General features: G+C 37.5%; 1 protein-coding gene across 1 annotated transcript in view; it reads right to left on the reverse strand.

The window, feature by feature from the left end:
- Positions 1-16,132, reverse strand: part of LOC148949762 (uncharacterized) — a 126,937-nt gene that overhangs the window by 105,677 nt on the left and 5,128 nt on the right. The window contains exon 2 of the mRNA XM_089093735.1: positions 233-1,219. Within this exon, the coding sequence (XP_088949861.1) occupies positions 233-1,219 (987 nt within the window). The remainder of the gene's footprint in view (positions 1-232; positions 1,220-16,132) is intronic.

The raw sequence follows: 16,132 nt of genomic DNA on the forward strand, positions 1-16,132 counted from the left end.
CAGCAATTTTACAACAGCACATACAATAGTAAAAAAAGTAAGGGGTGTTAATGTCTTTATTGTATTTCTTAGACTTAAAAGCTGTCTTCTTATTTTTTAGTAGGGTTCAGAGTACCTAGGTTTATAAAGAAAAAACTTTTTTTTTTGCTGACTTCATTTCTTAAACTGAATTTGATTTAAGATATTTTTAATAATTGATATTTGAAAATTTGCAAAATCATGTTCATCTTACCTATGGTTAAAGTTTATTTCCTTTTCATCAATTGTTTGGTGCTTGAAAGGCTTCATCATAAATGGTTCTAATCTAAATGCTCCATCACCCAACAAATGAAATGGGATAGATTTGCCTTTAATTAATCTTTCATGATTTGGGAGTAATTGTCTAGAACTCAACTGTCGATAAAGGCTTGTCCTTGCAAAGGCACCTGCATCATTGGACCCCCCAGGTATTCCAGCCTTTACATACATGCAATCATATTTTGCATCAGACACCACAATCATGTTCACTGAATGCCACCCTTTGTAATTATAATAGTCGGTTGCAAACTGTCGAGGCACTTGAATGGGTATGTTGCAACCATCAATGGCACCAATTGTCATGGGAAACCCCCACATCTCTTCAAATTCTGAAGCCTTCATCAAATAGTCTTCAATGGTTTGTGGCCATACTATTAGTTCAGGCAAAAGTAATTTATATGCTGCTTCAATGAAATTTTTGAAGGAATGTCCAACTGTACTAGTACCAACCCCAAAAAGGGCTGCAATAGTTCTATAATCAGCATTTGTTGCTAAAACATATAGACCAATGGCAATCTTTTTTTCAACAGTAATTGCTTTACGAAATTGAGTATTTTCTGTTTTAAGCTCTGGTTCTAACTTTTCTTTTATCCATGTAAAAGTGTCCCAGTCCATCCTCATAAATTCATAAAATTCTCTTGAATCCTTTTTAAGGAATATTTCATTCCACCACTTTTGGGTCCGTGGCTTTACCCAGATATTTCTCTGATTAAGAACTTTTTGAAGCTCTCTTTGGATTTCAATAACATCATTAAGTGCTATTAATTGTCGCAAATTAAGTTCATGTAAAGTTTTCAGTAGTTCTAATATAACGTACAATAAGCTCACTAAATGTTGACAAACTATAATTTCATTCATCAGGAACTGGGATAACAAAGTGACAAGTATAAGAATTCTTCTCTGTCCTTCCATCAGATAATGACTAAAAAAAATAAAATAAGGTCTTAAAAGTTTTAATCAGCACAGGCTAACAAATTAATTTTGAACTTTCCTTAATAGCACCAAATTCAAATCACTTTTCTTGTCACATCCATGAATTTTTAGGTAAACCATTTTAGCATCAAACAACTATCATTTTTAAGTCTAATTCCATATTTTGATTGGATTTACTTCACTATTTCTTTCTTGGTTAGGATGTTTGCTAACACAGATTTTCACCATTGTTAGAAGAAATAGATTTTAGAGGGTTGAATCTTTATGTTGGCAAAGCAGAGAACAGAATATTTCCCAGTCCTGATTTAGCTATTGATTTTTGGGAGAGTTGTTTGTACAGCACAGAAACTACTTAATCTATACAGGTTAAGCAAAGCAAGCTTTTTATCTTATTGTAGGTTTTTTTTTTCAAACAAACTTATTCAAAAAGTAACTATAAAGTTAATAGAAAAGAAGGTATACTAAAATTAGGCCTATTGCACAATAGTTGTATCACATTATATACTTGAGATTTGTACATTAAAAAATTATATATATATATATATATATATATATATATATATATATATAATATATATATATATATATATATATATATATATATATATATATATATATATATATATATATATATATATATATATATATATATATATATATATATATATATATATATATATATATATATATATATATATATATATATATATATATATATATATATATATATATATATATATATATATATATATATATATATGATTTTTGACCCTTTTTAATATCTTTTCCTTTTCAACATACTTTGTAATGTTGTCCCATACTTATTTTTTTAAATATAATGATCAAAGCCATCAAAATTATACCCCAGCTGTCCCCTACCTTGGTGGCCAGCATTTACCCCCTGCAAAAAATATTTTATTTTCCACCCCTGTGGAAAATAAGGCTTTCCAAATTTGAGAATTTTATTTTGGTACTTGTGTATTATACACCACTTACTCAAGCTTGTGCTGTGTAAAACTTGAGAACAACCTGCTTTCTTTGTTAGTTTCTTTCAGCTTAGCATAAGACACAGACAGAATAGATGGGAAATACATAATTTGGGCTATATATTTGCACATAAGGGGGGGGGGAGGGGTGAAGTATTTGGACAGTTTGAAGTAAATAACAATTCTTACTCCATAATCTGCAGAATAATTTAACCTAACACATTTTATATGCAGACCTGCTACATTTTACCCCCCTAATGTGCAAGTACATAGCCCAAATTTGTTTTTAAAGTAATGAAGAAACCAGTTTGTTCTCAGGTTTTACACATCATAAACTTGAGTGAGTGATATATAACCCATAAGTGCCAGAATTTTTCATGGAAAGAGAGCTGAACTTCCAAGTATTATTTCAAAGCAATGAGAAATCATATTTTTTAAAAACAAGTTTCTTCAGCTGAACGTAAGGAGCAACATCAAAACTTAAAATGAACAGAAATTATTTTGTATATGAAAAGAGTTGCCCCTTCCAAAAGACCTTGCTCTTTATGCTAAAGTTTTGACTTTTTGTCCTAATTCTTTGAGAACAATTCCTGAAATGCAATGGCTGTTTGATTAGAACAATAAGCTTTATTTTAAAACACTATAAAAACCACCCCAGAAATGACACCTTAAGTGCCATTTTCTGATGGTGTTTTCAAAAAATATTTATAAAAAGCCCACACATAGGAAATTTAGTTTTCGAGTTAGTTACTTGAAACACTTGAAAAAGCATTACTATGGTTCATTCTTATGAAGAGTAAAAATTCAAAAGAATTGCATAGCCTAAATTAGTAGTTACTAAGGATCATGGGGTTCAAAACTGTTTACCTCAACATAGTGAAGTCTATCGTATAGAACTTTTGGAAAGGTAACTTTGCTTTTACAGCCAAAATACAAAATAGTCCAAAGCCTGGTAAAATTCTAGATTAACTACTTTTTGCTATCTTGGAAAGCAGTTAGGTTAGGAAAATGAAACTTTCAGGGATGGGTCTACAGACTAAAGTAGCCTATGTCCTGGGAAGTTATTTTGAACTACCTACTGTCACTGCTTCTCCCTCAAGAGGACCCTGATCTTTGATTACCACAATGAAGAAGTTGGGATCTAGAAGAAGACTGAACATTAAAAGAGAGAAACTCATACTTATCAACTTTCAGAGAAAGTCCAATAGGGGAAAAATAAGAGGCAACAAAATTGACAGAGTCAGAAAGCTCCTTCCGTGTCCGACTAATCAAAAGAATGTCATCCGCGTAAGCTAGGTATGAGATTTTTCTAAAAAGAAAATAGTCGAAAGACTCTTCAATACCTTAGAAATACACAGTTCAAAAATAGAGGGATACAAAACTCCACCTTGTCCCGCGCCTTGCCTTACACGAGTTGAAAATTTAAATGGTTTTAAGCCGGAGAAAAGAATTCCCATGCCCATACTTAAATATATAAATAATAGGAAAATGTATACCATTTGAAACCAGAGAAAAAAGAGCTTTAGCGTCACAACAGAGTCAAAAGGTTTTGACAAATCAAAAAAAAATATATGTACGCCATCATCTCTTTTCGAAGCTTGGACTAAAAGAGAAAACAGAACCCTGTGTGTGTGCTGACAACGGAAATCCAAACTGATTTGTCCCAAAATTAACATTAGAATTTACAAAAGACAGCAAAAGATATTCAAGCACATTGCTTAGATTACACGAAACGGTTACAGGGCGATATGAAGAACAAAACGGATCCTTGACCAGCTTTAAAATACAGCTCATTGTGCCACACAGGAAGCTATCCGGGACTACCGAGCAACAAAGTGACATTTAAAAAAAGTAGCTGTAAATGGAACAACAACGGACTACAATCAACGCGTAAGTGATTCTTACTAATCTCATCTAAATCAAAGGACTTAGATTTCAATTGAAGAATGACATTACGCACAGCGTCAGCAAAACATTTGATAATAACTTTTCAAAATGATACTGAACATTTATATTCAGACGCATAGAAATAGAAATAAAGTGATAAACCCACATAGACTAACTAATCAAACAACCAAACTATTGCTAGACATATTATCTAAATCCGAAGATTTTATTATATTTTACCAATTACGTTTACCATAAGGAAAATCTAAACCCTTATAGAGCACCGCACATAAATGTTTCTTATACGCATACTTAGTGTTATTTTCATATCTTCGGGTAATGAAAAAAGCAATGCTGAACTTTGAAGGAGTCAAGGTTAGCCCTGATTTCAGTACCACCAACCTGGACTATGCCGATGATATTGCCCTTCTTGGCGAATCCGTCGGTGAAGCCCAGGACATGCTTCTGGAAGTCTCCGAAGTTGCTGCACCACTGAGGCTCAACATTAATATTGCCAAGACTAAAGCTATCTCTAATGCCCCGGACTTAAACTCTAGCCCCATAACCCTTAACCAAAGGCAGATTGAAGTTGTCAATAAATTCAAGTATCTCGGATCGTACATTGCCATCAACGACGGAAGTAGCGAAGAAATTCAATGTCGCATTGCATCAGCTTCCGCGGTCTTCTCAAAGCTGTGGAAGCCGCTATGGCAAAGGAAGGAAATCCACCGGAGAACAAAAATCCATATTTACGATGCCTAGTCCGATCTGTTTTACAGTACGGCTGCGAGAATTGGCCCTTAAAAGTCGCCGAGGCACACCCTTTTAACACTTTTGAACACAAATGTCTGATGAGCATACTTGGGTTACGTTTCAGCGACCGAATCCCAAACTGGATCATCCGCCAACGATGTGACCAGCAGTATGTCATAACAACTAGCATTCGACGCCGCCACTTGTCCTGGTTCGGCCATGTTTGCCAAGGACCGGCCGAGACTTTTACGGATCAAAGTCTACGCTGCAAACCAGCGACTGATTGATCGGCGGGTTCCGGAGACATGGTCACAGATGGGACCCGTCATGGCTCGAAATTGTCACCCCATTAACCCAAGACCGTAACCTGTGAGATTCAACAGTCTGTTTGATCCTGTCGCCAGGGAGAGCTACATAGCTTATGTCCTGATCCACGTACAAGTAAGTAAGTAAGTACACTGTGTCTTTATTTCGCCGATCACAATCCATCCAAGTTCTAAGCCAAATCCTAGCCCGCTTTTTATCTGATTTTAACTCTGGGTCAATATGCCAAATACACTGACGGGTTCCGATTTTCACGCTTCCTTTGAGGTACAGATAAAAGCTCTGGATTTTTCATAGCGGAAAGAATTTGTGCATAGCAAGAAGTAAGCTTGGACTTCGCAGTCAAACTGATAACTTGCAATTGCAGTAATTTATACGGCACGCAAGTAAGACGCAATGACATGGAGAGAGACGAAATATATAAGGGAATATTTGCTCGGTCCCAATTACTTCCCTGAAACCAGTTAGTGATATATTTTCTCGGGCGTGTGAAACTTTTGCCTGCAATTAATACACTAAAAGAAATTTGCAAGTGATCAATATCATTCTCATTAATATGCACATGAACAGAAGAAATTTCAAAATTTGATCAGCAAATTACAGGATCTAAATCGGAAACACTACTAGAACTTTGGATATAAGTGCATTCAGGTTCTTTTTTAACAATCTTTAAACCAGTCAGATAATCAAGAAAACCCTTTATTCTAGTAGAGTCACAATGAATATTGTATTCAGATCACCAGCAATGGTATAATTCAGGAACTTGTCAGAAATCAGGTTCATTAGCAAACCAAGGGTTGAGCAGGCTTTAGTAAAACTATTCGGTGACTGCGCTCAATTTGAATTAATTAAAAAAAAAAAATTCCACAAAATAAGTTTTTTAAAGAAAAATAAAGAAATCAATTAAACAAAAATGAGCAAAAATAAAATCATATAATCTACCAAGCGTGAAACTACCACAAATCAGCATTGATAAATAAATGAAACCCAAAACGAACAGAAATTACAATAAATAACCGAGTCAAACTCAAAACAAGCAGAAATTAACATAAGTTGGGCTCAAAACCCCTATGCCTTCCCAAGGCCAGAACATAATTTGAACTACTGAAAAAATATAAATGTTTTTACTTTTATAACTTTAATAAATCAAATAATATTAACATTTTCATTACTAAACATCAGTAGGCTATATGTATATAAAACTGACAATGCACATTCATTTGTATTTTTTTCAGTAAAGTGCAAATTATGTTCTAGCCTTGGGAAGGCATAGGTGTTTTGAGTCAAACTTATGTTAATTTCTGCTTGTTCTGAGTTTGACTCGGTTATTTATTGTAATATCTGTTCGTTTTGGGTTTCATTTATTTATCGATGCTGATTTGTGGTAGTTTCACGCTTGGTAGATTATATGATTTTATTTTTGGTCATTTTTTGTTTAATGGGGTTCTTTACTTTTCTCAAAGGTATTATTTTCTGAACTTTAAACTGCGTGGAACAAAATGGCTATCTAAAAAATTTGATTGGATGTGGTTGGGAAAATAGTGGGCGCAAGAGGGGCGCTGGTCTTTTTCCAAACACTTTCAATTAAAAAAGGCACTAGCCCTTTCAATTTCCAATTGAATGAGTTCTTTTGAAGTTTCTATGACAACACTTTTAATAAAAAACTTATATGCCCCCAGGGCATAGCTAATAACCCTTGCCCCTGAAGACTGTGGGGGGAGTGTCCTGCTCAAACATATATGATTTCCAGAACCTTCAACTACGTTGAACGAAATGGCTATATCAAAATTTCGATTGGATGTGTTTGGGGAAGTAGTGGGCGTCGAAGGGGGGTCAGTTGCCTTAGAATCACTTTCGACTACTAAAAGGGAACTAGCCATTTAAATTTCAATCGAATGAGCCCTTTTTGAAGTCTCTGTGACAACATTGTCTATACAAAACCTTCTATGCCCCCAGGGCATAACTTACAACCCTTGCCCTGAGGGCTGGGGGGAATGTCCTTCTTAAAGACCCTCTTAAACTACGTTGAATAAAATGGCTATCTAAAATTTTTGATTGGATGTGTTTGGGGAAAAGGTGGGCGTGAGAGGGGGGTCAGTTGCACTCAAATCACTTTCGAGACTATTAATTTGAATTTCCAATCGAATGAGCCATATTTCAAGTTTCTACGATAAAGATTTCAATAAGAAGTTATATGCCCCCAGCGCATAACTTATAACCCTTGCCCTGAAGACTATGGGGGGGGGGGGGAGTGTTCTAATCAAAGGTATAATTTCCAGAACTTTAAACTGCGTGGAACAAAATGGCTTAAAATTTTTATTGGATGTTTTTGGAGAAATGATGGGCGTGGAAGGGATGTTAGTCCTTCCAATCACTTTTGAATATTAAAAAGGTCACTAGTCATTTCAATTTTCAATCGAATGAGCCCTTTTTAAAGTTTCTACGACAACGAGTTATATAAAAACCTTATATGCCCCCAGGGCATAACTTACAACCCTTGCCCTGAGGGCTGTGGGGGGGGGGGTGTCATCCTCAAAGAACTAATTTCCAGAACTTTCAACTACGTTGAACAAAATGGCTATCTTAAATTTGGATGTGTTTGTATAAAAGGTGGCTGTGAGAGGGGGTTTAGTTGCCCTCCAATCACTTTCGACTATTAAAAAGGGCACTAGCCCTTTGAATTTGCAATCAAACGACCCGTTTTTGAAGTTTCTATGACAACGCTTTCTACAAAAACCTTATATGCCCCAGGGCATACCTTACAAACCTTGCCCTGATGGCTGTGGGGGAGTGTCCTCCTCAAAAACATAATTTCTATCGGAAATTCAACTACGCTGAACAAAATGGCTATCTAAAAATTTTGATTGGATGTGTATGGGGAAAAGGTGGGCGTGAGCGGGGGGTTAGTTGCCTTTACATAAGATTTAACCATTAAAAAGAGCACTAGCACTTTAAATTTTCAATTAAATGAGCCCTTTTTGAAGTCTTTACGACCGATATTTCAATAACTACGTGTATGCCCCCAGGGCATAACTTATAACCCTTGCCCTGAATACTGTGGGGGGAGTGTCCTGCTTAAAGGTATAATTTCCTGAATTTTAAACTGTGTGGAACAAAAAGACTCTCTAAATTTTGATTGGATGAGTTTGGGGAAATGGTGGGCATGGAAGGGGTGTTAGTTGCCTTCCAATTTTCAATCGCTTTCGACTATTAAAAAAGGCCCTAGCCATTTCAATTTCCAATCGAATGATCCCTTTTTGAAGTTTCTACGACAACGCGTTCTATAAGAACCTTATATGCCCCCAGGACATAACTTACAACCCTTGCCCTGACAGCTGTGGGGTTGCCAACCTCAAAGACCTAGTTTTCAGAACTTTCAACTACGTTGAACAAAATGGCTATCTTAAAATTTTGATTGGATGTGTTTGGGGAAAAGGTGGGCGCGAGAGGGGGGTTAGTTGCCCTACGACGACTTCTTCGATACGAAGTGCCCTGGTCTAAAGGAATAATACATTGTGCCAATATCGTTCTTATGTGCTCCTGGGGAATAACTTAAAACCCTTGCCCTGAGGGTTGTGGGACAAGGAAAATATAAAACATATTTTATATTTAGAAATCAACTACACTGAACAAAATGGCTATCTCAAAATTTTTATTGAATGTGTTTCGAGAAATGGTGGGCGTGGAAGGGGTGTTAGTTGCCTTCCAATCACTTTCGACACTTAAAAAGGGCACAAGCCACTCCAATTTCCAATTGAATGAGCCTTTTTTGAAATTTCTACGACAACTTTTTTGATACGAAGTGCCCTGGTCTACAAGCAAAAATAATAATAATAATACATTGTACCAACATCGTTCTTATATGCCCCCAGAACATAACTTAAAACCCTTGCCCTGAGGGTTGTGGGGGAGTGACCTCCTCAAAAATATATTTTCTATCTGGAAATCAACTACGCTAAATAAAATGACTATCTAAAAATTTTTATTGGATGTGTTTTGGGGAATGATGGACGTTGGGAGGAGGGGGGGGGGGTCCAAAACAAAGAAAAAAAATACATTGCGCCAACATCGTTCATTACATTACGTTCATTACATCGTTCACTACTTACGCTGCCTATGAAATCGAACGAGCCTTTTTTGAAGTTTCTACGACAAAGCTTTCTATAAAAATCTTATATGCCCCCAGACCATAACTTACAACCCTTGCCCTGAGGGCTGTGGGGGAGTGTCCTTCTCAAAAACATAATTTATATCTGGAAATCAACTACGGTGAACAAAATGGCTATCTCAAAAATTTTGATTGGATGTTTTTGGGAAAATGGTGGGCGTGGAAGAGGTGTTAGCTGCCTTCCAATCACTCTCGACTATTAAAAAGGGCATTATCCATTCCAATTTCTAATCTAATGAGCCCTTTTTGAAGTTTCTACGACAACTACTTCGATATTGAATGTCAAGCCTTCCAATCACTTTCGACTCTTAAAAAGGGCACTAGGCCTTTGGATTTCCAATCGAATGAGCCCTTTTTGAAACGACAACGCTTTCTATAAACACCTTATATTCCCCCAGGGCATAAATTAAAACCCTTACCCTAAGGGTTGTTAGGGTAGTTGTCATCCTCTAAGACCTAATTTCCAGAACTTTCAACTACTTTAAACAAAATGGCTATCTCAAATTTTGATTGGCTGTGTTTGGGGAAATGGTGGGTGTGAGAGGGGTGTTAGTCGCTCTCCAATCACTTTCAACTATTAAAAATGGCACTAGTCCTTTTAATTTCCAATCAAATGATTCCTTTTGAGGTTTCTACGACAACACTTTCGATATATACAGAGTCTTTGAACAGTGAAATTTACCTACAAATAAAGTGAAGATCTGATGCCAGAGTAAACAAACGTCCTCAGGACACTGTTCTCTGTTGTTTAAAATTAAAATCCCCACCATTAACCAAATTTTGCAGTATTTCTACAACGCTAAAGAATAACAACTTTAAGCACTTTTCTTCCCCATCAATTTCACTCATGTTTCATTCACCAATGGTACACCTCTCCTACGAAGGCCAACGTCGGAGCGCCGTCTAGCGGTCAAGGCACAAACCAGTGTTTTCTTGTATTAGCGGGATTTGAGGCTCTTCTTGGGAGGAAAACGAGCAGAAGAGGGGAGGGCACCTGTTGCAACGGCCGTAGAGGTACCTGCTGGGTCCTTTGACTCTTAAACTGGGGGGAATAGGTAGCGGGGCTCTACGCTTCTCTCGTTTTCCTCGACGTAAAAGCTCCAAACAGAGTAATGAGCTGTACCATTTGTAAGCTTCATACAAAACAGGGTTACTCCCTGTCCTGTAAATCCTGCAACAAACAGTTCCATACGAAATACTTGAAGATTCCGTCCGCCGACGCCAAATTGATGTTACAGAATTGGAAATGCAAACCTTGCGCCTTCTTTTCGTCCGCAAACACCAGGGGCCCGAGCGGAGTCTGTAGTGGCCTGTTCCTCTGGTCATCAAGGCAATCAGATTCCCGTTCCCTTACCCTTGTCTCAAGGAACGCATCCAATTGTAGTCAACAACCGAAACGACCCAACCCAATCGACGGAAATCTCTTTCCAAACTTCGGACGAACCGTGCAGCTATTGCCACTCACCGGTTAGAGAGGAAGCTACGGCTGTTAGATGTTTTTCTGTGGAGAGCTGGAGCATGCCGCTTGTACAGGAATCAAAGCTGATATCTTCCTTGCAATCAAAATACACGATTGGAATTCGACCCTTTTCAAGTACGAGTAACAAAGCTGCTGCAAAAGAAGTGTCTCTTACTTGCAGCTGAAGCTAAGGGAAAGCCTTCAAACATTTGGAACTCCGTTCTTGCAACGAATAGCGCTGGCCCCTCATCAAGCCCCCATTACAACATCAGCCATCCAACAAACGCTTCTCGACTCCAGCTCTACTGTCGATGCCCTGCTCAAAGCAGAAAACGGGAAAAGACTTAGGGAAGAGAAACAAACAAACTTCGATGTGTTTGAACTTCCAGAATCAAAGACCGTGCCTGACAAAGAGACGGTGATCAATTTAATTGCAGAAAATGACCTGGGCCTTAGAGGTTCTGCTGACAACTTCACGAAATCGAACATTTTCATAAACCCTGATTTTAGACAATTGACGACATTCCCGGAACCCTGCGAATAGGAGTCCAAAGAGAAGATAGAAAGCCTCGTCTACTGGTGGTCAAGCTCAAGAAAAATTCATCCGATTGCCTCGAAAAGCGAAACAAGATAGTAAAGTGTGCCCAAAACCTTAGAAGTTCTGCTGGAAACTTCACAAAATCAAACATTTTCATAAACCCTGATCTTACAACAAAGCAAAGAGCTAATCAACCTGCAAAGCGTCAGCATAGAAGGTTGGAAAACCTGCAAAATCACTTTAGAAACCCAGAAGGACAGTCAAAAATCCCAGGAGACCCTACTGAAAAGATACAACTAAACTGACGTCATAGAAACCGAACAAAAACTGGGAAAAATGCTATCAAATGCATTTATTTCAACAGTGACTCGCTTTTCAATAAACACTCAGAAACAAAAGAATTAATCAGGACGCAAAACCCGGATCTTGATGCTACAGTCGGAGCGAAGCCAAAAAATTGCAGATACCTACCGATACTGGCCGAATTTAAACTGGATGGCTACGCTACCACTGCCTTAATCCTGGAAGATGAAAGCGGCAGAGTAATAATATGCTACTGTTCCGAAGAACTCTTAGCTCAGCGCGTTTCCTTCGGAAATTCTGTCCCTAGCGGAAACAGCATTGTTGTAGGGGTAACCAACCGAAGTCCAAATAGCTCTTGGGAAAATGACCAGGCGATATGCTCCACAATTTCCTCTGTAGCAAGTGAGCAAGATCTGAGCCTTGTAATTGTCGGTGACTTAAACTTACCTAAGGTTGACTGGCAACAACGCTACACTAGCACTTTGACGCATGGACCTACACGTCTCTACATGGAATCGTTTAACGAAAACTATCTCGAACAGCTGATAGATTAGCCCACGAAGGTGCGTGGCAGCGACACCCCAAGCCTCTTAGATCCCCTCCTCGTGAGTGATATTAGTATGGTAGATAATTACGAAGTACTTGCACCAGTTGGAAAATCCGATCATTTCGTTATAGTATTTGACATCAAAGCAAAACCACAAGTGAAATCACAAGCTCAGCTGAAGTGCAACTATTACAAGGGAAATTATCAAGCGATGAGAGAAGATTTCCAAAATATTGATTGGGAAGAAATGTTCAAGGACCAAGACTCACCTGACAAACTCTATGACATTTTCCTGTTGGTCATAAAAGAAGATTCCGATGATCAGACCGTCACTCGCGGGTAGCATTGTCGAGCGAAACAACTAACCGCATAAAAGAAAAACAAGAAGCTTGGAAGAAAATGAAATCGAGACTAAAAAATAAGTCTCCTGCTGACACGGAAAGGGCTGGCTATCGGAAAGCTTCGAACAGAGTTCGACAAGAAACCCGCTTTGAAGCAAATGAAAGGGAACGGAAACTGGCCAATAGCCTGAAGAAAAATCCAAAGTGCTTCTGGAAATATGTCAAGTCAAAGCTTAAGAACGGAGGTGGAATTCCACCTTTGTTTTAAAAGCAGCTGAACACACTCACAGAAGACCAAAAGGGCTAAGCAGACTTTTTTGGCAAGCAATTTGCAAGCGTGTTTACTCAAGAACCAGACCTTAAAGAACCCATTCGCTCGACCAGCAGCACAAACGATCACGAGCCGATCTCCAGTATCAGCATAACTGAATCCTTAGTACTCAAAAAACTGAAGGCTATAAACACGACAAAATCCCTAGGGCCGGATAAACTGCATCCAAGGGTTCTAAGAGAGACAGCTGTCTTAACCTCTCGTCCGTTAACAATTTTATTCCAGAAATCGTTGTATAAAGGCGAACTGCCAAGTGTCTGGAAGAGAGCAGTTGTGTCACCTGTCTTAAAATCTGGCAAAAGGGAGATCCCGTCAAATTACCGTCCGATCAGTCTCACTAGTACTCCCTGCAAGATTCTCGAGTCTATAATATCAGACCATATTCTTGTCTATCTAAAAAGCAAACGAATTCTAACTGATAAACAGTGTGGTTTTCTTAAAACATGATCTGCGGAAATTCAGATGCTCTACGCAGTGAAAGACTGGAAGATCTCTCTTGATAAGGGACTTGAAATATATGTTATCTACTTGGATCTCCAGAAAGATTTCGACAAAGTGCCCCATAAGTGTCTGCTTCTCAAGCTTGCAAAATATGGCCTGGATGGGGGGCAAATACTTGCCTGGATAACAAACTTTCTAACAGGGCGCAACCAAGTTGATATAAACGACCTAGTTGATGATATTGACTCAACAATTCTGCTGTACGCGGATGATACCAAGCTATATCGTATCATCATGTCACCTGAAGACTCTGAAAAACTCCATGAAGATCTTGACCGTATTAGCGCCTGGATGAAGACTTGGCTGGTGGAAATTAATGTCCCAAAAAGCCACCACTTGACCCTCGTAGCTGAATGTTCATCTGCATCATGCAGCATTGAGCCTACGCCACTTGTTCAAAGCACGGTCGAAAGAGATTTGGGTATCCTGGTTGACAAAAAGTTGACCTTTTCAGACCACTATGAATTGGCCATAAAACAGGCTACGCGGGTATCAGCGCTGATCAGGAGAACATTCAAGTGTCTTGATATAAAAATGCTCGCGACCCTCATGAAGTCGCTAGTCCGTGCAATTCTTGAATATGGTCGTTGCACATTTCATCCATTCCTGAACAAGGATATATGGAAGCAGTTCAAAGGCGGATGACAAAGTTCTCCCCAAGGCTGAAAGACCTCCTATACGAACAACGTCTTCGTCTGCTTCACCTACCAGCACTCTCATACAGATTTCTAAGGGGTGATATGATCGAGCTGTACAAGCTATGGCATGGCTTCTATGACAACATCCCCGGAGAAGCACTCCTGGTCTTTAACGCAAATCATCTACGTGGCCATCCCTTAGAGCTTAAAACTGAGAGGTTCTACAAAGATGTAGGTAAATGGGCCTTTCGAAAACGAGTCGTCGACACCTGTAACTCCCTACCCGAAGAAAACGTTCTGGCACCCTCCATCAGCTCTTTCAAGAACTCGTTTGACAAGATATACGAAAGTTGTATGTACGACTTCAGTAACTTTAGAAGATTTATACAAATTTTTGTATTGTTTTTTTTCCTGTTTTGTAAGAGGCTCTGGCTTACATTTTGCATTATATTATTATTATAAAAACCTTATATACCACCTGGGCATAACTTACAAACCTTGCCCTGAGGACTGGGGGGGGGGAGTGTCATTCTCAAAGACATAATTTCCAGAACTTTAAACTACGCTGAACAAAATGGCTATCTGAAAATTTTTATTGGATGCGTTTGGAGGAATGGTAGACGTGAGAGGGGGATTAGTTGCCCTCAAATCATTTTCTACTATTAAAAAGGATACTAAACCTTTGAATTTCCAATCGAATGAGCACTTTTTCAAGTTTCTGCGACAAAGGTTTCAATAAAAACTTATATGCCCCCAGGGCATAATTTATATTGTGATGAAATTAATAAGCATTTGGCTTGGGTAAAGTCTGAAAGTAATGCTGAACAAATTAAAAATGTACTCAGTTATTTTTCTACTAAGATCTGAATAAAAACTAGATTAATCAGACCTACGTATTCTAACCTTTGAATGTCTTTGATAAATGCTCTTTTGCTCTGCCTGTTCAGAACTAAACCAATTATTGGAACAATGATCCTCAAATGTAGGAGATTTAAGATCATAGAAAAAAAAAAAAATAAAAGTACTTAATAGGAATTTTATAAGGGATATCTTATGGATATATCCAGGACCATTAAGGGAAGATAAGCGGCATTGTGGAGCCTAAAAGAGATGTGGATATCCTTGTATCTGCTTTTTTCCCTTATTCTGTATAGAAACTGAATTTTGACTGAATTAGGATGGCTGGGCTCAAATTTTGAGCCCAGCCAGCCTAAGGATAAGTTATCGCCCTGCTTTTAACAATTTTACCCCCTTTAAATCAAAAACTAACACAGTTACAGAGACTCATCATGCTTTATTTGCTAATATTGTACATTTTGATTGCAAAAACATATAATACCTAAAAAACTGATTTATAACACTTTACAAATCTTTTACCAAACACAAACAACATTTTCTCAGTATTTTTCACAAATAAGCTGCAATAAAAATTGGGCTATAAAATGAGTATGTTTAAAGTTGAAAAGTTGAAAAAACTAATATTGTATATTTTGATTGCAAAAACATATAATAACTAAAAAACTGATTTATAACACTTTACAAATCTTTTACTGAACACAGTACAAACAAAAAAAAAAAAAAAAAAAAAAAAACGCAGAAACATGCATTTTGCTCATTTGCAAGAAAAAATTCTTTTTTCCAAAACAAAAAGATTTTTTGTAAGCTACCCCAGTAGGGCTTGGTTTAACTATTTTCAAGGACAGTTGATATAGATATTACTTCAGTTAGTACAGTAACAAATGTTTTGTTTTTGAATATAGGTAAGGTGCTTGTTTCAATAAGTTAAATTTAAGACACAGTAAGTTTTCCTTCTTTTCCAATTGAACCTTGACTTTGTATGGTCTAGAAAATACTTTTTTGGTGCTCCATAGAATTTATTAGCTATGAAGTTCTTGCTACTGAGGAGAAAAATCCACAACATTTTCTCAGTCTTCTTCACAAATAAGCTGCAATAAAAATTGGGCTATAAAATGGTTATGTTTAAAGTTTAAAAGTTGAAAAACCTAATATTGTATATTTTAATTAAAAACATATAATAACTAAAAAACTGATTTATAACACTTTACAAATCTTTTACCGAACACAGTAAAAAAGAAAAAAAGCAGAAATATGCATCTTGCTCTTTT

The sequence above is a fragment of the Artemia sp. Qi Xiang Cuo genome, chromosome 8 (genome assembly GCF_049724085.1).
Source record: "Artemia sp. Qi Xiang Cuo chromosome 8, ASM4972408v1, whole genome shotgun sequence".
In the NCBI taxonomy this organism is placed as follows: Eukaryota; Metazoa; Arthropoda; class Branchiopoda; order Anostraca; family Artemiidae; genus Artemia; species Artemia sp. Qi Xiang Cuo.